The sequence below is a fragment of the Cladophialophora psammophila genome (assembly GCF_000585535.1).
Source record: "Cladophialophora psammophila CBS 110553 chromosome Unknown aczJe-supercont1.6, whole genome shotgun sequence".
NCBI lineage: Eukaryota > Fungi > Ascomycota > Eurotiomycetes > Chaetothyriales > Herpotrichiellaceae > Cladophialophora > Cladophialophora psammophila.
This window is the reverse complement of record NW_006912927.1, coordinates 581,605-608,606: the sequence shown is the minus strand read 5'-3', so window position 1 is coordinate 608,606 and position 27,002 is coordinate 581,605. Positions and strand designations below refer to the sequence as shown.

General features: G+C 53.2%; 7 protein-coding genes across 7 annotated transcripts; 2 read left to right on the top strand and 5 right to left on the bottom strand.

Moving 5' to 3' along the window:
* Positions 1-7,040: 7,040 nt before the first annotated feature.
* On the bottom strand, positions 7,041-7,921 carry A1O5_04548 (uncharacterized protein; the record flags this gene model as incomplete). Its single annotated transcript, XM_007745153.1, has 3 exons — positions 7,041-7,218; positions 7,277-7,578; positions 7,814-7,921. 3 exons carry the CDS (start codon positions 7,919-7,921, stop codon positions 7,041-7,043), a joined length of 588 nt encoding a protein of 195 aa, XP_007743343.1.
* Positions 7,922-10,284: 2,363 nt separating this feature from the next.
* A1O5_04547 (uncharacterized protein) lies at positions 10,285-11,205 on the bottom strand (the record flags this gene model as incomplete). The annotated part of the gene is made up of 1 exon (XM_007745152.1): positions 10,285-11,205. The coding sequence occupies one exon, from the start codon at positions 11,203-11,205 to the stop codon at positions 10,285-10,287; it is 921 nt and encodes a 306-aa protein (XP_007743342.1).
* Positions 11,206-11,571: 366 nt separating this feature from the next.
* A1O5_04546 (phospholipid-translocating ATPase) lies at positions 11,572-15,279 on the bottom strand (the record flags this gene model as incomplete). The annotated part of the gene is made up of 1 exon (XM_007745151.1): positions 11,572-15,279. The coding sequence occupies one exon, from the start codon at positions 15,277-15,279 to the stop codon at positions 11,572-11,574; it is 3,708 nt and encodes a 1,235-aa protein (XP_007743341.1).
* Positions 15,280-15,994: 715 nt separating this feature from the next.
* On the top strand, positions 15,995-21,661 carry A1O5_04545 (uncharacterized protein; the record flags this gene model as incomplete). Its single annotated transcript, XM_007745150.1, has 1 exon — positions 15,995-21,661. The coding sequence occupies one exon, from the start codon at positions 15,995-15,997 to the stop codon at positions 21,659-21,661; it is 5,667 nt and encodes a 1,888-aa protein (XP_007743340.1).
* An 805-nt stretch (positions 21,662-22,466) lies between these two features.
* Positions 22,467-23,479, top strand: A1O5_04544 (uncharacterized protein; the record flags this gene model as incomplete). Its single annotated transcript, XM_007745149.1, has 2 exons — positions 22,467-23,093; positions 23,252-23,479. 2 exons carry the CDS (start codon positions 22,467-22,469, stop codon positions 23,477-23,479), a joined length of 855 nt encoding a protein of 284 aa, XP_007743339.1.
* A 514-nt stretch (positions 23,480-23,993) lies between these two features.
* A1O5_04543 (malate dehydrogenase, NAD-dependent) lies at positions 23,994-25,250 on the bottom strand (the record flags this gene model as incomplete). The annotated part of the gene is made up of 5 exons (XM_007745148.1): positions 23,994-24,131; positions 24,195-24,802; positions 24,856-24,976; positions 25,036-25,146; positions 25,206-25,250. 5 exons carry the CDS (start codon positions 25,248-25,250, stop codon positions 23,994-23,996), a joined length of 1,023 nt encoding a protein of 340 aa, XP_007743338.1.
* A 1,063-nt stretch (positions 25,251-26,313) lies between these two features.
* Positions 26,314-26,890, bottom strand: A1O5_04542 (ribosomal protein L28e; the record flags this gene model as incomplete). The annotated part of the gene is made up of 3 exons (XM_007745147.1): positions 26,314-26,479; positions 26,541-26,784; positions 26,842-26,890. 3 exons carry the CDS (start codon positions 26,888-26,890, stop codon positions 26,314-26,316), a joined length of 459 nt encoding a protein of 152 aa, XP_007743337.1.
* Between the last annotated feature and the right edge of the window lie 112 nt (positions 26,891-27,002).

The window sequence follows — 27,002 nt, the reverse complement described above, 5'->3', positions numbered from 1 at the left end:
TTAGTTCCCTTACACACCTACAGGAGTAGAGAGTCATTCATGCTTTGGCTGGCTCTCGCTCTGGTTGGATCGGTCCGTCTCCGTCTGCGATTTCAAATTAATAGAGTGTTGAGTCGTCGAGATGTGTGCTTACACGCAAACAACGAACGACTTTTCTTGGTTGGGAAGTAACGTCAAGTAAACTAAAGGGGGTAACGACTTACCTACCCACCTCCTTGTCCGGTGGAAGGGGAATACGCAACCTCCAGTCACAAAGGAAGAGAGAGGAAAAGGGAGAAAACAATTCGTCCCCGTTTTAGGTTCCCGAGACCAAGCGGGCGAGTCGGCCGGGTTGCGCGAGGCTGTGATTTCAGGCGGCTGAGGATAAATATTCAACCAAAATACGAGAAGAGGACTTTCTCGGTCAAGGCAAATCATGGCGAGAAATACTGTATACCCCGACAGACCGGTCGCGTCGCCCTTGCAAAGGGTACGTGTACCACTTGAGGCTCTGATCTTCCTGCTTTCTCCCGTCCACGATGAGGTCAAGGATCGTCCAGGAGTGGCGGATATTGAGAACTCAAGTCCAGTATGGAAGTATGAAAGCCCGGCACCCGATACGTATTCTACGACGCCGTACATCGGATCCAACGATCGCAACGTCAATCAGTCACAAAGAGATGACGACCATGTATCCATTCTGATCGAGGGGTGTCGAGCAAGGGTACATGAAACTCGCTGGCGAGTTCTTCACCAAATCATCCTCCCAAGACGTCAGGGGGACCATCGCTGATAAGCTTGCCGAATACGGTCGGCACCCATGAGATCCTGGCCCTCTCGCTTCGCTGAGACCCAACAAATGCACCTGTGCTTGTGGAACAGTCAGCCCGTATTTCTCCGTGTTTGATACATACTGTAGGCTCCAGGGAAATGCCCAAAGCAGGGCCTATGACAGCGAAGATCCACGAGGCTTGACGATCCCCTTTTTAACATGGCGAGCGTTGTTTGACGCAGGTCTTTAGCCAGAATTCACGTGTCAAATCTGCTCACCGACAAAGCATGCTCACTCCTTGCCGTCAAAAATAGCCGGAAGTTTGCCCTGACTCACAGCTGTTGACAGCCGAGGACGAGACTTATCGCCACAAACAAAACCAAGCTTTTCGACACTCTAACGCAAAACACGGACCTTGTATGTTTACGGTACCAGGCCCGGATATGGAGACCACCAATAGCGAGGGCTGCTGAATCATGAATGCCGTCAAAGCTCGTTGGGATCTCGAGAATCGTTGTGTGATTTTTTGGGGCCGTCTCAAAAATTCACCACTGCTCCAAGAGCCATGAAGAGAGCGTGACGTGATTCCGTTAGGTGTCAGTGTCCCGGCGAGGCGAACTAAGCCAGTCACTCCGAAGAGAGCAGCAGGGATGTCGAGAGCGAACCACACGCCAGTTTGGTGAGAAAAACTTGATGGCTCACGGGCACCAATAATAGATAGACCGACTGGCTGATAGGAAGCGATTCGATGACAAAAGACTTGATCGACTGGTGCTATCAGGTGAAGTTCAAGTAGCCCTAACTTGGAAAGGCTCAGCGCGAGAGAGAATTTTGACAGAATTTTGACCCCTTCGCGGGCCGGATCAAGGCCGTTTATGCTCCCCGGAGCATCCTCTGGGCCAGCCTTCACACCAGAGAATGTTAGATTTCTGGTAAGCGATCACGAAAATCTTGCTCAAACTCACGGGACGATCTGCGGGAAGGAGCAATGTGGCTGATACTCAAGGGTGAAATCGAAAAAAGCTAGAGGAGCGTTCTTGTCCTTTGCGCATGTGTTGGGTCCCAGGATTTATGCGGATAGACGGCTCCAGGAACATTTGTCAGATCATTCAGACGGCCGTGATAAGCCTTCGGCAGTCGCACCGTAATCAAGGTACCGGACTCGTGGGGCCAGCCAGGGTAAGGGCAAAGGTCTCGAGGTCCTCCCTAGTGATGTGTAAACCCAGGCTTAGAACTGGGAGAGCCCTCGTCCCCCGAGTTGCTCGGGAAAGCTAGTCACAGCTGCCCAAGAACTGACAAATAGGACAGACGTCCTGGCCAGTAACTTGACCAGAGAGCACCTGTTGATGATCTTAACCAACAAATCAATGCATTATGACTTACTGTTGCTCACCTCAATGTGGCGTTTGTCATAAACCTGCCTATAGAGAGGGGGCATGTTGTTTTCATCCCTCGGTCTAGATCGCAGAATGCAGAGTTCTCGAAAGAATTCTGCGCCCTCGACGCGACCACCACATAATCCAGCCCAAACACGGTGAAAAGATGGACTTGGGCCCGTCCGCTTGGGCAGTTCTTCCAGCGCTAGATCGGAATCTAAAGCCGCGGGAAGGGTCTGTGGAATAATGCCTCCGCGAGCTCTGAAAACAATCTACCGGCCAACAATCATCTTGACCTTCGAAGGATCCCTGTCCGAGGCTTAGGTGGGGTCTGTTAGCTCAGCAATCCCTCGAAAAGTTTTCCTGCATATGTAAGCAGGGAATTTCTTCGGCATGGGGCCACCGTGCTGCGATTTTACCTATGAAGACTAGGATCCTGCAGATGGCGCGTGAGGTTTAATGCAAGTTTCCAAGGAACGTATCAAGCTCGTGCCCGACACGGAGCAGCTGTCCGCCATCCTTCCAACCTTACCCCCTCTCGAGCCGAGCGGTGTGAACATTGCTGTCAATGATGCTCAGAAGACTTCGCCCACCTAGGTAGTGAACGACCTGTTCCAGGCCGAGGAGCAGTGAAGTTTTGGGGCGTTGTGAGGGAGGACTGTGTCTCAACAGGCTGGTGAAGGGCGGAAAGCCGGTAAGAACCAAAAGTTCGCGGCTAGCCTCTACTCGTGGAATACGCCCGCATGACGCGGATTCGGCGAGAGACGAGAATCGGAATGATGCGAGGACGGATCCATCGCCGATCTGTTTGCTTTTGATTATGAGTGAATGCGTATCCTCTCCTTGCGGACTGGATCGAAGGATCTAAGTTGCGCAGTTTGGCGAAGCGATGACCATGCAGTCTCGAATAACCATGCCGAAGTCAGGCGGATCCATAAACCATGATTGGTGAATTGTTGTCAGAACCAGAAGCCTGGTAGGGCCCCGAGCGTGGATGCCGCTGGAGAGCTCCGTGGTGTAAGAATAGGAGGGTGACCAGGCTCATAGGGGTGATGTTAGTGGGGGGGAAGGGGGGGCCATCACGTCTGATGCAAGAGGACTTGTCATAGATCAGGCCCAGATCGACGACATCTAGCTCTCCACAGCGACCATACGGAGAATCCTTCATTTGATGATGCACCTCAAAGCACCTCCTTGTTTTGGTTTGGCGATGATGACTGCAGTGGGATAAAACTTGATGAAAGTGAAATTGAATATGTACTCCGTAGTGCAAAGTGGTTCCCACAGAGATTGTCGGCCGCAATTGGGCCGAACAGCGCAACGTGGCCATTTAAGATTTCAGGGCGACGCAGCTCAATGCCGGATTCATCCCTGTTGACCGATACAACAACACCTATGAGCAGCTCGGTAAAGTATGTCGGCCTGAATGCAGCCTGCTGGAAGTGTTCAAGACGGTGGGAGACGGTGGATCAGCATCGATGGTAAGGAGTAGTATGGTCTGCAGCGAGAGCTGCTCTAAGCCCGAAGTGTGGTCGATCTTATTTTTGGCCCCCTTTTCTGGAACGGACTTTTGCAACACTTTCGGGGAGGGGAAGTAACAGGTGAGACTGAAGGTTGCGTCGAGGCATAATACCGAAGCTTTGCAAGTGGCCGTGCCAGATTGGTGGTTTATGGGGGTTGGTCGTCACGTGGGGCATGGTCAATTCTGCAGTGTCACAAGGCTGGCTGTCCTATTGTTACCTCGTGGGCTGTCCTTCCACCTATCTCTTCCCCTGTAAGCATTGTCCTGTTCCTCCAAGCTGCAAGCCATATGTGGATAACAATCGTATGATGAATCAAGTTACATTGGACCACTTCCTGATTCTGGCAAGCCCTGGTATCAAGGTTGTTGTTTGAACAGGTAGCGGTGGCACGATTCCGAGGATTTTCTCCTGTGGCGTCCATGGCAGAGGACGCTTTTGTCTGTGAGTGTGCGTCTTTCAGCTCGTTCCGAATACGAGATTGGATAGCAGCGGATGTTTGGACTGGGGAAGATCTTCTAGAAGAAGCAGAGTGATGGAGATTGGAAACGGACAGGCATGGACGGTTTGAGGAATTGAGTACTCGGTAATAGCATACGAATGCATCAGTCGACCAGACCAGGTTGGATCCAAGAGGTGGGTGAGGTGGGGTATAGGGTAAAGTGTAGTGCCACCAGTGCGTAAGTAGAGAAGAAATGGGGGAAGACGAGAGGAAGGACGAGGAAGACGAGAAGAAGCCAAAGCCTGAGGCGCAGGTGGATGTGGATGTGGATGTGGATGTGGATGTGGATGTGCAGGGGTGCCAAGGTGCCAAGAGTGGAACCCTATTTGCTATTTCGGGCAAAAGGTAGGGGTGCCGGAAGCCAATCAGAGCCATAGCCTTGTTCCCTTAACCAGCATATCATTAATCAGCGCCAGCACCACCAACAGTGAATACCCCGAGCCCATCACCACCAGCGTCTTTCTTGGGCCCCTCACATTTGCCCAGCCGAGCACTTACTGTTTGCTGTTTCATGACTTGTTCCTTTGAGTTCTTGCCGTGGTTTCAGGCACACATCCCCTCCGCAATCAGGAAGACCAACCGAGATCGGCCCATCATTCACTCAGTTAGTCAGTGAGCCACCAAGCCAGCAAGAAGCCAGCAAGGAGCCAGCAAGGAGCCAGCAAGGAAAGCATGCAAGCAAAACAACTCTCTGCCTTGTCCCTGCCATGGGTCGACGTCATCTTCTTCTCCAAGTACGCTGAGCGCGACAATTGATTATACTCGTATACTCCTATCCTGCGCTCTATCCGGCTCCCACAGATCGGATCTGACCAGTAGAATTTGGTTACATAATCGTTCCGCTGTGAGGTGAGGTGAGAAGACCACACAGAGCCAGTCGATCGTTGGGTTGGCAAGCCCTCGCCTATTTTCCCAAGGGTTTCCAAGGGCCTGCAACCCATCCTACCGGTGCCTCTTTTGGCCTGCAGTCCAAAAAAATCCCACTCCCCCCTCCCCCCCCCCCCCCAAAAGAACCGGCTCGACTTTCTCTCGTCATCCAGGAACCTAGCCGAAGCTCGAACCAGGAATGCTGTCTGGTCCCAACGAGTGCATCATCCATCGTACGACCCTGTTTCAACAGGTTCTCGATGGTGGCCTTCAAAGCAGGTACCGTCAGCGCTATGCGGCGCGCGGGTTGAAGCGTGTGGCAGGTTGCCAACTTTGGAAGCACTTTCGATCTATTCGGCCACCACCCTGGGCGATCGTCGTGTCTTTGTGAATGACTCTGCAGAGCCTGACATATCAAATGTTCATCCTGAAGTAGATGTAGTCGATTGAGGTGAGGAGGTCTGAGGCACTTGGCCGAGTCGTCGCTTGATCATGCCCACGCCCATGTCCATGTCTGTGCTCTACCGATACCCACCCAAACCAACCCACCGACGCCGTTTCGCCGGTTTTAGTTTTCGTCGACACCTCTTCCCTCCCGTCTTCGTGTGTCCATCCCACGAGTTGTTTGTTTGTTTGTTCTTTCTTTCCTTCTGTGATGACCTCGCCGAATTGCGCATTCATCAGAAGGGAGAATGGAAGCCCCGAGGGTTTAGAGTTTACCGACGGAGAAAACCTAGAGGCATCCAGTTCCCCTCAGAAACCATTTGTCAGACGTGTGCAGAAGAGAAGCGACCATCGCGCGCTCTTTGTTTGGCTCCATGACCCTCGCGATCGGCCCTTGGGCTACGAATTACACGAACATGTCCCAACTCCAAAAAAAGGGCACAAGATATTTTACCCAGGACTGCAACAAGACAAGGTGATGTCATGATCCTCCTTGCCTATCCTTGTTCTGTCATCCCTGCTCACCTGTCCAGGATGGACGGGCTCCCCCCCCCCTGCTACCCCCGGTCTGATCTGGCGAGCTGGGATTTGCAATGAAAGGCCCGTCCATGGCCTCAAGACCCTTGGCATCGAGCCCGGAATGCACTTCAATTCGCATCCACCGGCCGGGGTGGTGGGTGGATGCGCACACCGGAATAGGAAGATAACAATCTCCTCCCTGGTAAACCACCATTTTTCCTCGGTCAAAGCCGGCTTTTCGTATATCCTCTTTCACGGTCTCTCAGACTCTTTTTTTTCTCTCTCCCTCTTGACTTGAGTATTCTAGGCAATTCGTGGCTTGTGTGCAGGATAATGCCACTGCCCGCGGAGCCGCACCGTTCCTTGGCCCCCGAGCACTTTCCGGATATCGTATTCCCATAGCTGTGCGCCGTTGATAATCATCGAAAGGACAAACAGAATACCCTTGTTGCGGAGCTTCGACTACGGATTATTGGAGAGGCTGGAGGACTCTCTCGGCAAACGTAAAAGTAGAAGATGCACATATAGAGCACAATCCGGCGAAAACACATGTAGTAGCATTCAGAAATCTCGTACAGAGCTTCGTACAGTTTCATCCAGATGATGGTACACTCTGAGATCCGTTATGTCTCTGCCCGCAGGCCGCTATCTAGTCCCAACATGATCCTGGCCCAAAAAACAGTGAAAAGCGTTGCTGATCCTCCAGTAGCAATGCACCCTCGAAAAAAGGAAGGACGAAAAAAAAAAAAAAATAAAAGGATTTCAACTGTTCCGTGTGACCAAAATTTGTCCGTGGTGTACAACAGCCGAGAGCCAGTCTCCGCTCTGCCGCATTCCGACGTCTCCCCAAAATGTCCCGATTCGAAAGAGGTCTTGTAGGCCCTGCTGCATGTCCATACCATAGTCCCCGGTAAAATCTGGAATTAAAGGTAAGGAAAAGAGAAAAGACAAAGACTATTGACTTGCATAGGCACTTGGAGGGGGTGGCAAGAATGAGAACCCTGAACTCTCTTTTTTTTTTTTGCCTCTCGGTCCATGCCGACAGCCCACTCATCCCACGTTTAATTTCCAGTCGTGCTCGGGGGCTTGTCCCAGTGCTTGAGCATTTGCCGGAGGGCTCGAGTCCATTCCGCCACACAGGCATTGACAAGGCGGTCGAACTCTTCTTTTGTAGGCCGACGACCTCCCCAGGTGCTTGCCTTGGAGGCCAGCGCACGAGCGTGTTTCATAATGAGATTTCTGAGGGGCAAAGTCAGCTTCTACAGCACGGGCCCCGAAACGAGAATTAATTGCTTACTCCTTTTCCATCTTCACCAGCACTAACCAGCAGTAGTTCCAGCTCCGAGTGCTGCTCGGGTCGCGTACCACCATCGCCTTTGCTTCATCAAGACACTCGGAACTGAATGGGTAGGTCCTAGTCAAGCCCCGAAGTTCATTCAGCAGGTTGTTCGAGTTCACATAATGAGCCCATGCCGTGGTCATTGGCTCAGTTACTTCGGCAGAATCCAGAAACGCAAAGATCTTTTCGATACGACGTAGCTCGGTGATGGTGTTGACTCGATGAGTTCGAAGAGACTGGACCAATTGATCCTTGTTGTTCTACATTTCTCAGTCAGCTCTCAGATTCTGGCAAGGTTGGAGTGCGCGAAAAGAACCAGGATATTTGAAGAAATATGCTGGAAAAAGAGAGATAAGGGGGAAAGGAAAAGAGAAAAGAGAGAGAGAGAGAGAGAGAGAGAGAGAGACATAAGGGCAAAAAGGAAAGATATCAGGAAATCAACAAACAAGAACTCGCAAACATAGGAAATATTACAAAAATAAAGCCTGGACTGACTTGGCTCATTGACCGAGGATCAGCTGGTGTGCCAGGAGAAACAAGCTGATACTGCTGCGGTCGAGTCGTCGAGACCGTGGTCGGTCCAGGACCTGCGGAACGAGACATGGCGTCTTCGAAGGGAGAAGCGGGAGACTGATATGATGCGGGTCGGGATGGTGACTGCTCTGAGAATGAATCAAGCGTCGTGGGTTGCCGTCCCGGAGAGAGGTACGAGGGACTCTGGGAGCTCCGTCCAGCAGGATGAGAGGGCAAAGCAATGCGTCCTGACGTGGAAGACTCTCCTTGCTGACGAGGTTGAGGTCTCCTGGACGTATTTGTATTCCGGTCGCTCCTCGAGGCCTCTCCGGAGTAATTGTCCATAGATAGCAAGATGCAGTAAACAATGGCTCTGAACCCGGCAGAAGAGTTTTGGCGGCCTTGAGTAATCGTTGATGATATAACCCAAGGGGGGTGCAACACGACTCGTTCGGGCAGGAAAGGGGAGTGGTGGTGTGTATGTGAGTATGTATAAGGTGAATGTGTGTGGGCGACGCAAACTTAGTCAGAACGCAGCATTGGACGATGATGAGGAGAGACCGTAGGAGGAAGCGGTGCGCAGTGTAGCTGCTCACTTGGACTCAAAGCGAATGGGACAGACCACGACAGGGAGAGAGGCTGACACATGGAGACACATGGAGTGCGAGTGCGAGTGCGAGTGCCCGCAGAGGTATTATGACTTTCTGGCAGAAGCGTGATGCGTGATGTGCCGAGCAAAAGAGTTAGCAAAGTCCGGTAATCTTCTCCATCGACAATCAGTCGGTATAGGAATGATGACCACTTGGAATTGCTTGCGGCTGTATTGTCGCTGCTCGCCGCCACACACCAAGGTACGGTACGGTCATCACCCGAACGACAGCTGCTACAGCTCCCATCCAAATCTAACGTGATGGGAAGGGAAGGCACGATTGCTCCTCGCTCCGTACCCTCAGCCTCAGGCGTTCAGTGTCTGGGGGTTAAGAGGGTGGGAGACTTTTTGGCGTCATCGGGGCAAGGTTGCAAGAGTCATTGGATTTGACCACGTGCCGGGCGCCGAGATCTGACGATGGGCCGGTTAAGGAGGGAGCGAGGGAGGAAGGGGGGGGGAGGAGGAGGAGGAGGAGGAGGAGGAGGAGGAAGACGAGGACAGGCATTGGAGAGCAGAGGGATGGTTGGGATGGGGGATGGGATGGACGTAACGGGAGGAGGCAATGGGGGCCAGATTGTACGGACTACCTAGAGAGAGCATCGGCCGTCATTTGGTGTGAAGGCCGGAGTCGCAGTGAGTTCGCAAGGAGAGAGGGCGGGTTGAGGTGAGCTCCAAACAGCTAGCAGAAAGAAAGAAGAAAGAAAGAAAGGAAGGGAAGAACGCGGACGTCACTAAGCGCGGGACGGCGGAAGAGGGGCCACCAGGGCGCTACGATGGTAGTGGTAAGTGGTAAGTGGTACGTGGTACGTGGTACCTGGTAAGTTGTAACAGAGCAAAGAAGACGTTAGTCAAGGTGGAGGTGAGGTGACAAGACAGTAGGGCAGGGCAGGGCAGGGCAGGGCAGGGCAGGGCAGGGCAGGGCGGTGGTGAGAACGAAGGTAACCGTAACTCTTTCCCTCGCCTTCAGATAGTCGAGGTATGTACCTAGTACGTCGGGGCAGTTGGGTCCAAACAGAATGCTAGTCAACCGCAAAACACCACCGACTTCGGTTTCTGATCATATCCAAAAGTCCATTCCATTGGCATCGTAACCTGTTAGCAGAAGCCACCAGCGAGCTGACTAAGGGCAGCTTCACCACAGTGGCACACACCGATCATGCCGAGCCTAGCCTGGTACGGAGTAATCATTTCCTCAGCCTCTTCATCGTTGCGGCTGTGCTGCTGAGCTTCGGTGGATCTACTTTTCCTGAATCCTCGCTATCCGTCGCCCCATTTGGCATCTGGGCCAGTGCGTGGATCCCCATTCTGCCCTATTCCCGCTCTCTCGTAGCCCTATATCTGGCCCCCTCCAAATAGTCCCCTGTCTCAGTGCCTGGGTCGTGCCCACTAGCCACTGGCCAAGAGGCTGACACTCAGATCAGCCACCCATCTCCCTGCTTTTAGGCCTCGTATACAGGAAGATCAGATTGCCGACCTTCACATCGCCAAGGGGAGACCGATTCGTTAATCGAACTTGGCACGGCCCGATCAAGATCTGACTTCACGTCAACAACGACGTGACTGTAGTTGCATCTTGAGCCAAGCTCTCCGAAGATTACCCTCTGCGGAAAACGAGACCGTGAGGCTTGCGAAAGTGCCCGTCCAAGGGCTTGGACTTTTCCTTGTGGCTTGCCAACGTTGTTCAGACGAATCCTTGGTAAATCAATTTGGGGCTTGCTCGTTCCGGGCTATGTCGGTAGCATCGACCGGCAGTGGTGTGGTGTGGTGTGCATCCTGGGACCAAGTTGGCCAAACTATGGTTGCTTCACCTGGGGCCTCCGGGGCGCTGGCGGTAGTCCTGGGTGCCATACGGGTTCGAACCTCCTCCACCGCTACTGTAGTTGTACGCATAAGGATCATCTCCGCCCGTCGCCCAAGGCTCTGAGGCTGAAATATAGGGCTGAGAAGACCCGGTACGAGGAGGCGGATGATGGGTTAGATTTCCGCCCGACGGACCATAAGACGCCTGGCTGCCACTTCCCCCACTGCTCAAACCACCCGATGGACTGTTTCGTCCACTGCCGCCGCCCTGCAACCGAGCGCGGAGTCGATCACGGGACCCTAGGGCCCCGGCATTTGTAGCGGGGTTGGTTTGGTAGCTTCCAGCCCTCTGGCTTGGGAGAGGCCGGGCACTGGGGCCGGGTTGTGTCAAAGGCGTCGTTCCGCCACTGCTGGTTGACGGCGATCGCGCAGAATCATTCGAACGCAAAGAGTGTGGCGTTGGTCGACCAGCTCGAAGACTCTGAGCCGGAGGAGCAACAGGCGCAGGAGCAGGATCCCACAGATCCGAAAGTCCTCCGCCGCGGCCCCCAGACGGCCCTCTTGAGTGTGTTTGCGGGTTATCGTACTGCGAGCCATATGCATTGGCATACTGCCCATAGGAGCCCTGCGGCTGAAGAGGAGGTGCGGCTACGGGCTTTTTGGGATCAGGTGGCAGCCACTCGGGAAAGGGGCGTCCTTTTTCTGTGTAATATGCGCGCAAGACGTTCGAAATGTGTGAGCAATCTTCGTTGTCCGGATCGTCTTCTTCCGAGTCTCTGGTTGTCAGAGCCTTCCGCAGCGTCGCAAACCGTGAGGAAAGGGTGCTCGACCACGTCGAAGTGGCGCCGGGGGTGCCTGCACCCTGTGACGATGGTCGTGCAGTTGACGCCGAGTTGGAGGTGAGGTAGGAGAAATAGGACGCCATGGTTTGACGAGATCTAGGCTTCAAGCAGGGGGTGTCAAGCCTGCGGCAGCTGGTTGTGAGCGCACTCACAGTGTTGGGATTGTGAGTTGATCACTCGGCACGCTGTGTCTGTGGTTACTGCCTTGCCCTCCCTCCCCCACTTTCGGAAACTCGGCCGAGAACCTTGCGAAACTCTGTTTAAAACGTATGAGCGAGCGAGCGAGGTAATTACAGCCTTGTCAGGCTTCGACGTCCCGACCTAGGTATCTCCTGGTTGAAGCAACCTCTATGGAGTCCTTCGCACATTGTTCCAAATGCTCCCAATCTCTGATCCGAGGCCCGATTCATGATCATATGAATAACATCCAAAAGTCGTCTCTCATTGCGCTATATGCCTTGCACTTTACGATAATTGGGCGGTTTCCACGTCCTTCTGATGACCTTCCCGCCCCAGACGGGCACAAGACTGATCGCTCCCACGGCAACCACTCTCCAGGCCCAACTCCAGCTCGCCACGTATGCCAAGTTGAAATAGTCCCCGAGAAAGGGCACGCTGGCCGCATAAAATACCGCAGTCCCGACAATGCAGACAATCATGATGGGGTGCCAGGTCGTAACCGACACAGCCACCATGATGAGCTCGTTCAGGATGAGGACGGTGAAACTGACACTGAGCATGCGAGGCCCGTCGACCTCCCCGACCAAGAGTTGCGACAGACCTTGGATAATGACCCCTTGATATACCGACACCAAAACCCAGGTAAAGAAGGTCTGATAGCTCAGGCTCTTGCCTGATTTGAGTTCCTTGTATAGTTCGGGGTAGAGATTGGCTAGATGCTCGTCCACATCTCGATCGAGCACCAGGGAGAAAACGGGTGCCATGGTGTAAACCGTGGCGTAGCCCACCATCAACCAATCCTTGAAAAGGCCCTTGGGGTCGAAATGTCCAGCGATATTATACATCGTTTGACATACGCTGATGATCAACCCACGGTGTATGATGAATTGCGCCAACTTCGCGGACCGCTTGTAGCTGTTGCGGCCGTGCCAGACGAGCAATTTCGTGAGATAGCAGAACTGCTCAATGCTGAAATCGGCTGCCAGCGAGGCCTGCCGTCCTTCTTTGCCGACAATACCAATGCCCACGTCCGCAGCTTGGATCATGCTGACGTCGTTGCCGCCATCCCCAATGCAGCAGACACGCTTCTTGGTATGTTTGCGAATCAAGTGCGCCACGTCGGCTTTTTGTGTTGGCGAACAGCGACAGGCAATCACTGCGGGTAGCTGAACTGCTACCGTGATGAATTCATGCCGGAATTGGCTGAGCATGAGTGCCAGTGACTCGCCATCAATCAGTAGGCATGATTCAGTCTGATTGCGCATCACATCTAACGCATCCTTGCCCTGCGCCTTGGTTTTCAGCTTGGCCATAGTCTGGATATGCTGGCCGCGTGCAACCAAGCGAGCTGAAACTGCCACACAACGTGCCGTCTCGATCTTGTCACCTGTCAACATCCATATTTTGACGCCGGCATTGCGGAGGAGTTCGAGAGATGGCTTGACATCCTTTTGCAGACGGTCTTCCACTCCCGTAACGCCTAAAAGCTCTAGGTCATGCTCAAGGTGCTTCTTCACAACAGCAGCCATCCCTGCATCTCGCTCATGTAATGCCAACGACGCATCTGCATATTCGGAAGAGAAGTCTTCGTATTGCTCTAGTGAGAGCTTTTTGCGGCCAACGACGAGCGTGCGAAGCCCTTCACGGGCCATGTTGGCCGTTTCCTCATCAAGCCAATCATTCGCTGCCACAATGGAGCTCATTACTGTGTCCGCACCCTTTTGGAAGAACCACAACTCGTCTATATGTGTCAGGCCGGGTAGTTCTGAGGTGAGGTGTACGATGATGCCCATGCGCTTGCTTTCAGAGGTGAAAGGGAAGATGTCTTTGATCTCGGCTCGGATGACCACCTGCTTCGTAGAGACGCATTGCAGGACAATGTTCTCCCTGTCTCGCTGAAGGACACGTAGCCCAACACTTTCGGTAAACTCGACGATGGCAATCTCATCAGGCGACGATGCCTGATAAGATACTACTCTTTCCCCATCAACTTCGTCCGCAGTAGGCGTGACATTGTGGCACAGCGCAAGGGCGAGTACGAGATCGCGGACACGGACGCCTATCTCTCGGCGAGTCTTTGTCGTCGTACCCAGTTCTGAGACGCCCATGTCCTCATTTCCATCAGCTGCAAATGCTTGGTCAATGTAAGCGGCAACTTCTTCCATTGCCTCTCCTGCATATGCAACCGTACCCACGTGGATCTTTCGAAGTTGCATCTCATTCTGGGTGAGTGTTCCAGTTTTGTCGGACAGTAGGTATTCAATTCGCCCTAGGTCTTCAGGGATAGTGCTAGTGCGGACAACTGTGCCTGGAATCCCTTTGTCCTGGTGGATGAAATAAGCATAGACCGTTTTGGCCATGTCAAGATTCACACGGAGGCTGATTGGAATGATTGTAGAAAATAGAATTAGGTAGATCGTGATCGCCACATACCATGGCTTCTTGTTGGATGGTTCGAATCCTTCGAGTGCAACGAGAATGATAGAAAGGGTGAGGGTCATGATGCAAAGGATTTTGGTCAAGTTGTTGATTTCCAATTCTAAAAGGCCAGTTTTTGACCTTGATGGTGATGTGGACAGAGCGGATCGAGTTTGCCTGCCGGTGTAGATGACCACACCATAAGTTATGGTGCTGGAGGCTAACACGGTATTGGCCCAAGCCGTGTTATCAATGGTCAGAGGCGCCGAGGTTTGTCTATTGACCGCAGACCGATCGAGGTCACTCGAGCTTGGTCCGTCTTCTGCCGGATCGTCTTTGAGCACATGGGGATCATAAGCGGGCGCCAGACTTGGTTGAAGCTCCAAGGTCCCAACGAATTCATTGACTCTCTTGTCGGGAGCACCAGCCGTGACCTTGAGACGTTGTAGATCTTTTAAGTTGAGATTCTGACTCAACGGGCTTGGGAGTCGCAGTTTCCAGTCAGTCTCCCCGTCCAGCTGGTCTGTCCTAATAAAGGTCTCACCAGCGGCCTGGGCCGAAGGAGCTGCCGTGGAATCACCCTTTGCATCTAGTGTGAGTTCTGTCAGATGACTCTGAAGGATAACAAGATCTGCGGGGACTCTGTGGTTCTTCTCAAGCTTCAGAATGTCACCAACTTTGATATCTCGCGACCGCTTCTGGACTTCGACCGCGCCGTTCCGAGCTGTATCGGGGAATGACAACACAGTAAATAGTTCGGCATTTGCTTCTGCGTCTCGTCGTCGCCGCACGATGTCATCCACCGCTTCCTTCCCGATTGAAATCGTCAGAACCACCGCCAAAGGCACAATATATGTCGACATGTAACCGATTCGCAAAAAGGGTATAATTTGAGACAAAGCGACCAGGAGGAAATAGACGTTTAGGAAGAAGGAAAATTCGTTGTACAGCGTTCGTGGTAAGAAGGACCAGGCCGTATATTTGGCGTTGGACACGACGTTCGTGGGGAATCTCTTCTTCTGAGCATGGCCGACGCTGACCTCGCGGGATTCCTGGCTGCTGAATCGGTCCTCGTTTTCGCGCATATCTGCCAACTCTTGTCTGACAAAGTCCGATATTTGCATACTCTGACGAACACTGGAGCGGCGTGAGGGAGCGTCCCGACCCTGAGAGATGCTCTCTTGTCCATTCACCCTCTGGTATCTTTGCGGTCTGACATTCCAGCCTATTTGGTCTTCCGACCACAGTCTTACATGCCCATTGCCATTTGTGTCTCCGGACCAGCCGCCTAACAGCCCATCCGTGTCTTCTGTGCCGCCGTCTATTCTGCTGCGCTTGCCTGTTGATGGCCATAAGCGACTGCTGCCGTACTTCTGCAGTCTGTGCAGCGGAATATTTGTGGAGGCATTTGCTGGGCGGCGAGCACCCGATTCAGATGAGGCGTTGGCTTTCGAGCGACGGGGAGAGTTGACAATGGGATCTAGTTCGTCGAGATCGAGATCATCATCGGAGGCAGAGTCTGCATCTCCGGTCGTTTGCATGGGGTTGGGAGGAGGCATGCTCTTCGCCGGTCATCATCAGCAGTATCGTTCAGTGACAGGAGGGACTCGGAATGTTGGCTGCGCGATATTTAACTTTGGTGCATACTTCTGCGCACTTATCAGACGGAGCGGACTTCGATCAACGTAGACCAGTCCTGGCCGGAGAGGAGAAATAATACGGATGCCTTGTCGAGGCAAGACATGACATTCTGACCCAAGCAGGTGATGAAGACGCGTGCCGAGCCGCGTTCTTGCTGAGGGCCGAAAGGACCCCCAAGGGACACCCCCAAGAGTCCAAGTCCCCCTCGCCCCTTGGTGCCCTTGGTGCCCTGGGTGCCCTGGCCCCAGGGTCGCCGCTTTTAGCTGCTCTCTGGGTTAGCGCAGGCCATCAAGTCACCAGCCAGCGACGGCCTCGGTGGTACCAGTGGTATCACTAGGTCCTCCTGGTCCTCATCCGTATCCGCACCTCGCATCCGCATCTCGATTCGTGTCTGAAGAAACAATCTGGCCTTCGCTTTACATCTCGCCCATCACTCACCACCCATCGAACCCTCGACAGATTCTTTCACGGTGTCGAAATATCATTCCGCCCATGAATAGATTGTCTCTTATCGACATGTATCGGAGGCGTTGCTAATCAGTTGTATATGTGTGTATCAGGGATAACGTCAACTAACCCCCTGCTCTTCCTTGCTGACTAGACCTAGTATCGTCTTTTCCTTTGGGAGTCGCAATGGCGACAGCCATCCACGGCGAAGAGGGCTCTCGAGAGCCGCCAGAAGCTATGCAGTCAGGTCACTGGCTCCCAGCCCTGCGCCCAGACACCATCGATGAATTCTATGCCGATCCGAAACCCGTCGATTCGAATCCAAATGGCGATACGTCGATGACTGTGATTCCTCCAACTCCTATTTCCCAACACAACGGAGATGTCGGCTTGTCGACGGAAGACACGTTTGCACAGCCGCACATTCAAGATAAACCCGCAACGGGCGCTGCCCTGGCTCACGGGCCGGGAACACATACTACATGGTCTTCTCAACCTTCAGGCGGAATTCATGGGAGTGACGAACTCCCGTCGGACGACGATAATGAAAGACTTGATCCTGCCTGGGGGATCAAGCGCCTAGACAGCACCCATATTCTTGACCAAGTTCACCGCTCCACAACGTTTCCTGAGTTTCATTCGCCCGAAACCACGAATCCCCAACCCGAGGTCGACTCGGCGAAGAATGAAAAGAACGAACTGGAATCCGAGACCGTCAACGGCACTACAGAAGCTGGTGAGATGGCACGACAAGAAAACGGTGACCTCGGACCCCAAAGTGTCTCTTGGATGGATGATGATCATGAGGGGACGCGTGATACGCGGTCGTGGACAATTCCAGCGCAAGGAGAGCCCATGGATGAGGAGGCTCTGCGCTTTGAAGAAGGTGTACCGCTTATTCAGGCGGGGGAGCCAACTCCAACTGATCATGAAGCTTGGAATCAAGGGCTACGACAAAATCCTTTCAAAGCGGCACAAGGTGACGAAGAATCCACCTTCTTTTCGAACATCAACGGGACTCCGGCTCCGGCTTCCCAAAGCCCTGCGCTTGACAGAAAGTCCACTACTCAAGTTCTGGACGCGCTAAATCTGTCGGATCGGGACATACCAGAGTCTCCGCCGGTCTCAGCACCCGCCGAGACCTCTTTCTTCGACGAGTTGGCTGCAGGCACAGCGTCTGATGCGGACAATAAGATCCCCGTCATCCCAGAGACCGAAGATGTTGACGCTATGTGGGCAGCAGCACTTGGCGATGAGGAGTTCCTGGTAGAAGATGCTGACGATCTGCTTCCTGATTCAGAACCCGGCTCGCCATCCTCTTTCATTGCATCTCTGCAGGAATCATCAGCCGTACCCGATGGAACGGGCAAACAACCGAAACCCAGCACACTGTCCCAGCAACAGGTACAGCCTCAAATACAGAGCTCGATCAACCCCTACACGCCCCATCAACCATCTACTTCTGATATGCTCCAGCTGTCTCCCACAGCCCGTACCACACACAACAATGTGGGTCTATCGCGACCCGAACTGGCTCCGATGGGTTCCTTCCAAGCCCATTTACAACAGGAGCCGCATCCTCAAAGCGTAAAGAGCTTTGTGGATCAGGCAAAAGACGGTTACAAGTCGCCATATGATCTGCCTCTGGAACTCAGCAAGTCGAGGAAGAGAGCCCATGTCCCTCACCCCGTCCAGATAGCAAGGTCTGTGGCGCCGCCCCCGAGGAGCAGCAGTTTGTCCGAAAAGCCCTTGCAATCACCTTTCCATCCGAACGTGTCTACAACGGTAGGACCTACTGTTATGCCACCCCCAGCACCATCCCCTGCTATGCCGCCACGAAGTGTCTCTGCCTTTGCGCCGAGCAAGACCGAACCATCAACATCTGGGTCATCTTCAAGCTTCTTTGAAGAATTACCGCTGGCCTCGAGGCCACGACATACTGGCCGCCACACTCCACAGCATACCATGGTCACTCCTCCCCCACCGTTGTCAGCACAGAGCCCGCCCGTTGCTCCTCCACCTCCACAACAGCAGCTTTCACCTCCTGGTCCCTCCGATCCCTATACTCAGTATCAATTGCGACCTCCTGAACGCATGGATCCTTATGCAAATGTCCCGCTACAGCCTCCTCCTGTACCCCCGGCTACAACTACCAGGTATTCACCTGCGCCTGTCACATCAAACCTAGGCCCTCGACCCGGGCCTTCTCCTCGATATTCTCCAGCACCTCCAACACAAACTGCAGCTGCAAATGCTGCGAGATACGCAGCGCAACCGACCCCCCCGGCTCCATCTCATAGCACGACTCATAGCATGACAGCAGTGCCAACCCAAACCACATCACAACATCCACATCCTGGGCCCACAATCCTGCCCTTTCAACCCCGGACGTCAAGTCCACTTGCATATCACAAAAGTTCGGTTGATGAAAGTGTCAACGGCGTGCCGGCCTCAATTATGCAGTCTCCAGGGACCCATGCACTTGTAAATCAGCTTTCACCTCCTGGCACCTCAGCTCCGTATTCAATGACGTCTCCTGACCGGGGTGGTTTGGTAGACTCTAATCTGATATCAGCTACCAAACGTCCCAATGTTGAACAATTACCCCCTCCGCGCCGATCGCAAACTCAATCTCCATCCAAACAACGCTCCCAAGGGGCATTCCCTTCTTACCCAACCGACTTCATTAACCGCCCGGCTTCTGCGTATGGGCAGCCGCCACCAAGCAAAACCGTAGCCCCGCTCGAGGCTGTTCCACCCGCAAGGCCTAGTGTCCAAGCTCGAGGATTGGTCCCGGAATTGGAATTTGTACGGCCTCAAGATGACACGCAATTCGACCCTTTAGAGCGGTGGAAGGGTGCTCCCTTGTTCAGGTTTGGGTTTGGCGGCACTGTCATCAGCACGTTTCCAAAACTTGTCCCCAGATATGCAACGGGTGCGCCACGACCTCAGATCAAGCCGACTGCTGGAGCAGTTGCCATTCATAATGCAAAAGACATGTTTCCGCTGGCGGAATTTTGGAGTCAGTTTCCTGGTCCGCTGCGTTCCAAGTCGAAGAAGAAAGATGTATTGTCTTGGATGACAACTTACATAAATGGTATGGAGATGAACGCGCCAAATTTCCTCCACACTCAATCTCATGATGATCCGGCTAGACGTCATCATGAAAAGGTGTTACTCTGGAAGATTATCCGTACTCTGGTCGAACACGACGGATCTCTTGACGGGCCAGCGTTGAAGGCAATTAATCTCCTCCTTTCCCCGGAGGTCCACAACGTGGACCTGTCAAGTCCAATCCAATATCGCGAGGGTGAGCCGTCTTCGGGCATCTACCGACCTCCTGGTGTGAATGTCCGTCCAGACTCAGTGGATCCCATGGCAGTCGAGACTTTACGAAAACGCTTGCTTGGCGGTGACCGCCAGGCGGCTGTGTTTCATGCCATGGATAGTCGCTTGTGGTCTCATGCTCTCATCATTGCCTCAACGATGGACCGTTCAGTATGGAGTCAAGTGGTAAGAGAGTTCGTTCGTCAGGAGGTGAAGACTACTGGAGTGAACACTGAATCGCTCTCTGCTCTATATGAAATCTTCGGGGGTAACCTTGAGGAAAGCATAGACGAGCTGGTTCCGCCATCTGCTCGAGCTGGGCTCCAAATGGTGAGTAAAGTCGACACTGGAGAACCAGCAAAGAATGCGCTCGACGGTCTGAACCGGTGGAAGGAAACTCTAAGCCTCGTGCTGAATAATCGATGCCAAGGCGATCATCAAGCCTTAGCAGTCCTTGGGGGGTTACTGGAGGACTACAATCGCATCGAGGCGGCTCATGTTTGCTATCTCTTCTCTAGAAACCCTCAGAGGCCGGCTCTGTTTGGAGGTCTCGATGAAGAGCATGCGGCTATCGTCTTGCTCGGTGCGAACCACAAAGCTCACCCGTTCGACTTTGGCCGCGATCAAGATGCTATATTGCTCACTGAAATCTATGAGTTTGCGACGAGCATTCTAGCATCAGGGGCATCCTTGTCATTCATGCCACATCTCTCGGTTTTCAAGCTGCAGCGAGCAACAACCATGGCGGAAGCCGGACTGCGAGCGGAGGCGCAATCTTATTGTGATGCAATTGCGTCCACATTCAAATCGAGCACCAAGATGTCAACATATTATCATTCATTATTCCTATCCGAGCTCGATGATCTGTCGAATCGGCTCAAACAAACGCCGATTCAAGGCTCGTCATCCTGGATTGCAAAGCCCAGCTTAGAAAAGGTCGGAGGCTCCATGTGGAACAAGTTCAGCAGTTTTGTTGCAGGTGAGGACAGTGATGCGGAATCCAAAGGCTCGGGAAAGGACGCGGTCGAAGCTGGTCCATTTGCGAACATTGCCGGCACGCCATCGATCAGCAGAACCGCATCTCAGTCGGACATGCATGGGCCATACCCACAATCTGTTCCCACAACAGTTGCCGGATCCAGATACGCACCCAACGGCATGCAATCTGCACGATCTTCTGCGGAAATTACCCGTGGTCGACCATCTTTGGATTCTCAAAGATCGCCTCCATCGACTTCTCACTCCCAGCACAATCATCAATACGAACCGATGAACATGTTTCAGCATACACAAGGACTGCCTGCAGCGAATCCTTATCAAACTTTTGCCACAGCTTCGCCTCCAACTTCTTTCCCGCAGAGCCCTCCGAGGACTTCGTACATGCCGAACAATATTGCTCAGTCAGCGCCATCAAACTCGTCTCCCATGCGCCCCAACACCTATGCGCCAACCCCGCCGGCTGAAGACCTCATCCGACAATCATATGGATCCACTCCCGAGCAGGCTGCAGGATCCCACATCCCCGAAGAAACAATATCGTATGGTGGCTATGAGCCACCCAAACCCGGTGACTTGGACACACCTCAACAGGATGAAGGTGCCGGCATGGGCTTTGATGCCCCGACACAGTCTTATGGCTACGTGCCTCCCACTGGCGCCGGTTATGTCCCATATGTTCCAGAGCCAGATTCACCAGAGGAAGAGACCAATGAAGCAAAACCCAAGAAGAAATCATTCATGGACGACGATGATGACGATTTTCCTCGGATATCGCACCAGCCGCAGGATTCTGGACCGAAGGCTTCAGTGGACGATGATGAGACTGCACGTAAACGGGCCAATGACGCTGCAGCGGATGCCGCCTTCCGTGCTGCAGCAGAAGCAGATGCTGCTCGCGAGAAGGAGAAAAAAGAATCAAAGAGATCTTCGTCGTGGTTTGGTGGATGGTTGGGAGGAAAGAAGACTGATAGCTTGGATGCGGGTCCAACCAAAGGCGGCGAACATAAAGTCTACAGAGCCAACCTGGGCGAATCGAAGATGAAACTGTATTTTGATAAGGAACTTGGAAAATGGGTGAATCCCGACAATCCGGATGCCGCAAAGAAGACAGCAACGCCTCCACCTCCACGAATGGGTGGTACCCCTGCACCACCTATGAGCTCTGGAGGGCCTCCGAGGCCACCGATGGGATCTGCACCTCCTACCTCGCACCCAAGTATACCAGGCCTAGGTATAGGCCCGCCGTCAGCACCATCAAGTCGCGCCGCTACCCCCGCTGATGGAGCTGGAGTGTCAGCAAGACCGTCACCACAAATTGGTGTTTCTGGTCCTCCCAGCGCCACAAGTACGCCCCCCCTCGGCCATCCTACAACTTCTGGTCTTGCTCCACCACCACGTCCTGCTACAGCAATGAGCAATGCTAGCAGCATTGATGATCTGATCGGTCCAGCAACGGGACGAAAGTCTGCGAAGCCCGGTAAAAAAGGAGCCAAGTCCGGCCGATATGTGGATGTTATGGCGCAATAGATTTCCACCGTTTGAAATGTGTGAAATGTGAGTGGAGGCTCCGGGCCCAAGTGGCCGAGCACCCATGAAAGAGATGATATGGTTGAACCCGATTGTACAATAATTCTTTGGTCTGTTGATGTGTATATGTGGGTTTGAAAATTCGAGCGGATGCAGTTATGACTGCACGCCATCATTGGCGATATGGATACAAGAGTCAGCTATGGCTCCGGTGATATACCACTTATAGCTTAATATTGTGACTTGTACTTTTTTTCCGGGCTCCACGATGATAAATGATTCCTTTCGCCTGGTCTTAAAGAGCGTTGAATAAGGACGTATCGCTTCGCCTACAGTAGAGGTTAAGGTTGCCTATAAAACCAGTGGTACCAGGATCTTTGCCAGCAAGGTTAGCTGCATCTGAGGGTCCGGCTGCTTCGCCGTCGAATGCTCTTTAGCCGTGTTGCGCGTGGTGTGTTCAGTGACGGGCAGGCGTCAGTCGGCGTCCAGTGTGCTTCTCAGCCTTGCGACTCTGATACCACGTGACCATCTCCGACCTAAATCTCCTGATGAACTTCTGCGAATCTCTTGTCTTGCTCAATCACCATTCCACAGCCATGAAACAAACATCGAGGATGATAACACCCGCTCCTCCTTCTTGGTAACGTGTTTCCTGTCGAAAGTCACCCAATAGACCGACACGTCAAACTATGAGAGTCCGTCGAACACAACAAACTCCCCCAGACTCCGCAAGTACTCCGACTTAGTGGGCCTCCTGCGTGGTGACCGCTCGCAAATACTGATACTCTTGAGGCATGCGGAGGAGATGGCCGCACCACCTCTCAACGACTCGTCTGTCGACGCCGACTCCCGACTCGTCAATATCTCCTGTTTCGATCTTCTGTTGATTGAGCTCGTCCCGCTGGCCGAGCGTATGGCCCGAGCCTACGAGGCGTCTCTCGACCGTCCCACACCCTCTTCTACGAGCTCGACAGCTACGAAAAGGACATCAAAGGGCCCCCCTGCGACGGGGCCCAATAATGCCATCAGCACAAGCACGACTGCGAAGACGACGACGACCACCACCACCACCACCACCACCACCACACCTTCTTCGATCTCGGCACCAAGCATAACGGTCACGGGAGCGAACACAACCGCCGCATCTTCGCAGCCCTCACACACCGCCCTGCTCGCCGCAGACGGCCTACCCACGACCACGATCTTTGCCGATTCTGTCTACATCCGTCTCGAACGCCTTGGTTTCCGCGTCGGAGAAGGTCTCAGCGAACGGATCTCGCGCGACAGGCCGCGCTTCAACCCGGCTGGGATCAACGGGGGCAATGTGGGAAACGTGAATGATCATCACCTGGACGTGATCAAGTTCGTCTGCAAGGATATCTGGGGCGTGGTGTGGAGGAAGCAGGTCGACAACTTGAAGACGAATCATCGGGTACGTTTCCCCTCCCACACCTCCCTTTCACAAGAGTCGGAGTCGAAAAGGGCTACATATATACAATCCTGGCGGTTTCTAGGTCTTCCTTTTTTTTTTGAAGGCCGCGGACATAAAAAAAGGCCGAGGAGCAGTCTGCTGACAATGTTGCATATTAGGGCGTCTTCGTCCTTACAGACAACAAATTCCGCCCACTCACCCGCATGTCCATGGCCAACCACGCTGAAGCCCTACAGCGAGCTCGACCTCACCTTTTCTTCCCCTGCGGTATCATTCGCGGTGTCTTGAGCAGCTTGGGGATCAAAGCCACCGTACAGGCTGAGACGATAGACTTGCCCAGTGCTATTTTTCAGATCACGACGGTGCTGCCTCAAGTAAAGCCATGACTTGAGATGATGAGCAATGAATGACTTGGTATGATATGAGGAAGGACTCTCAGCTCATATGATGAAGTCTATTTCTCGGTTCAGGCATGAACGCCCTCTACGATCCATCCGTGAGGCCCTCAAACGTGGTTGGGAGAGTCGAGAGTCGAAGTTTAAGATCTAAAAGGCGCAGAGAGGTGGTTACAACAAGCGGAAGGAGTAGGACAAGTGAATTTTGTCTACGCGATCTCCAAGCTGCAAAAACACATACAGCCTGAAAAGCTATGTCATAGCGATGACAATCATCTTCGCCCTAAGGAAGGGGAGTCTTTGTTTTCCGTCAAGACATGCTTTCACAACCTGCTCCGATGACTCCATGTCAGTCTCCGTGGCCGGCTCACATATTTGCGCTTTCAACACTTTCCAAATATCGAACTACTGCGTGGCAGGCAGGCTCGTTCTGGGGGATTAGAAGTCGCTCACATCCTACCTACAAAACAGTCAGGTAATGTTACAAAGAAAGAGAAGATCAAACCTACTTGGGTGGGTTCTTCACGAAGCTGATACCAGTCTCGATGTTGGTCTTGAGACCTTTGATAGCTTCTTCGAGGTGCTTCTTCTCGTAGTCATTGGCGCTACCCAGGATGTCGATAGCCTTTTCTGCGCCGTCGGGCTATTACCAGTGTCAACATAAAACAAGGGAGAGGAAGGGGATCGATTAGATGAAGAGACTTACCCCGAGCTCTACAGGAACGGAGAAATAATCACAGCCGGTTGCCTTTGCAATAGCATCACCACCAGGGACACCAGGAAGATAGACAAAGGTTGGCTCAATGACCCCTTTTTCGCCCTTTGCAGCCTTAATGAGGGCTTCGGCGAATCTAAAACCGGCATATGCCATAGAAAGAGTTGCGGAACCGGCACCGTCCTTGGCCTTGACAACCTCGTCGCCACCGAACTGGACACGATTCACTAAAGCATCGAGCTTGTCTGATGGGATGTTGACGGGAGGCTTGGCTTGGCTGAACAGTGGCACAATGGTGTTGCCAGAATGGCCACCAATAACAGGAATCGTCAACTTTCTTGGGTCCTTCTCACCAATGATCTCTCCCACAAAGGTCTGAGCACGGACGACATCCAGAGTGGTGACACCAAAGAGTCTCCTCGGGTCAAAGACGCCCGCTGCCTTCAGGACCTCGGCGGCGATTGGGACGGTGGAGTTGACGGGATTCGAGATGACACAGATGTATGCCTTGGGGCAGTATTTGGCGCAGGCTTCAATGAGGCCTTTGACAATTCCTGCATTGATCTTGAAGAGGTCGTCCCGAGTCATGCCAGGTTTGCCTGAGAACGATTATCAGTCGCACCAAGCGGCTGGCGGTGAACGAAATACATACGAGGAACACCAGCGGGGATGATGACAATGTCTGCACCAGTCAAAGCCGCCTTTTTTGCCTCTTCTGTCTCGGGTTTCTCTCCCTTGAAGTCACCTGGAGCTGCGACATAGCCAGCAATGGACTGTGCATGTTAGACTCGTGGCATTCTGAGATTGGTCAGAAGGATTTCAGCAGACGTACAGCGACAGAGGAAATGTGCGACAGATCGGCTGCGACACCGGGAGTGTTGACCACATCGAACAGGGCGAGCTCGTCGATGACAGGAGAGATCTTGCAGAGGAGAGACAATGGCTGGCAACAAGTTAGACTGGACTCAATCTGCCGTACCCACGTGAAGGAGAGATCCATACCTGACCAATGCCGCCAGAGGCACCGAGAACGACAGCTTTGACCATGTTGAGTGTTGGGTGGGGGGAAGATTGAACTGTGACGACAGGTTAGGATTCCTGCTTTGTAGAGACTAGAGCGTCGTATTTGCCTGGAAGACACTTGGGGAACTCACTGAGAAGGATGCGTCAAGGTGTTTCGAGGTTAAGGAGACGACGTTGCAAGAAGATTGAGGACTGGAAGAGTTCAAGAAAAAGTTGGGGCGGTCAGACTTTCATGGGCAGCGAGAGTGACGCGGGACACATGGCGAGAACAAGCGAGGGGAAGCACCTACTGGCCGCCAAGCCCAAATATCGATCCAGCGGCAACGGACTGGCTTGAAGTGCCCTGAATGCCCCGCGTCAATCCGCAGCTCCGACATTTTCGCGTCTGCGGGCTTTTTTGCCCTCCGGTGGTGCCCAATGCCTGTCTGGCATGGAAGTCTCCATCAATGAAAGGGGGGGGAGAGGGGGAGGGGGAGGGGGCAAGGCTGTAAGCTGGATTCAAAAATAGGTGGCACAGTCTGACTCGAGATATATGTCCCTCAAGAATGCTCAGCAACGTCGAAGTGGCCGCTACATCGAATATAATTGACAGTATAGGATGGATGGATGGCAGAGGGCCACTATTCCTAAAGCTAAGCAAACCTACTTATGGCGAATGAAGGCCATCTTCGACCCAACAGTGATACACTCTTACTCTTGTCAGACCGTCACTTAGGGTTGAATCCTGCTTTTTCGTCTCAACGAGAATTGCTCGGATCAGGCTGAGACCTTCTGTTTTGGTTCGGCCAGGCTCGGTCGTTGGCTTCTACGGAGTACTGATGTGTGTGCAATCATTACTCTCCTCATCAATGATCTTATCCTCCATCGGGTGCATTTGCAGTCCCTAGCCTAGGTTTTCCTTTGAGGGAATAACCCCCGTCCTGCACTGCCAGGACACAGATTGCTCCTCCGTCCCAGATGCCGCATCCCGAAGAAATCTCTCGGGTGTCCATCTACCCAGCTTGGTCGGATCCTGCCCTCTAGCTGATGAAGCCCTTTCCCGCAAGCCAGAACGTTCAGAAGAAATTGTCAACCGCCCTGCGCATCTTTATGCCTCTGTCTTTCTCGCCTTGAGCCCACGAGGCTTCTTCGCCGGAAGATCCTTCTTCGGTCGCTGGGAGTCTCTGATGGCACTGGCACGGGCAACAGCGTCTTTGTTCAAGTCGCTACGATATGATCTCTTGCCAACTGCATCCGCCACATTCTTGTAAATCCTGTAGTCGGGTCAGCTGTCATCCTTCTTGGTGTCCCTGTACATGTGTGCGAGAAACTCACTTCCGGCTGGAGGTGGTCTTGCCATACGCGTGGGTGTTGTAGTGCGACGCAGGCTTGTTTGCGGACCCGGACTTCTTGGTCACCAACGTGACTCCGCCCTTCTCGTTGGGCTGGACGGACACAGCCTTGTCGTTCACGAAGCCGGCATGTTTTCTCGAGTGCTTGCTGGCGAGGTTGAAGGGATCTCGGGAGAATTGGACACCACCAGCGGATTTCCTCTTAACCAGGAACGCATTGTTGTTTCCTGCGGTCGATCAGTATAGGCCCTCGGACACGGATTGGTTCGCGTAGTTGAACTTACGGACAACCTCCCAGATGAGGTCTCCGGAGACGTTTGAGCGTTCAGACATGGTGATGGGGAGAGAACTGGTCGCAGTTGTCGAGCTTCGGCAGATTGAACTTGCTCGAACTTTTTGGTTGATTTGTATCTGATGGGCAATGGCTTTCTGTGCGCAGGCACGC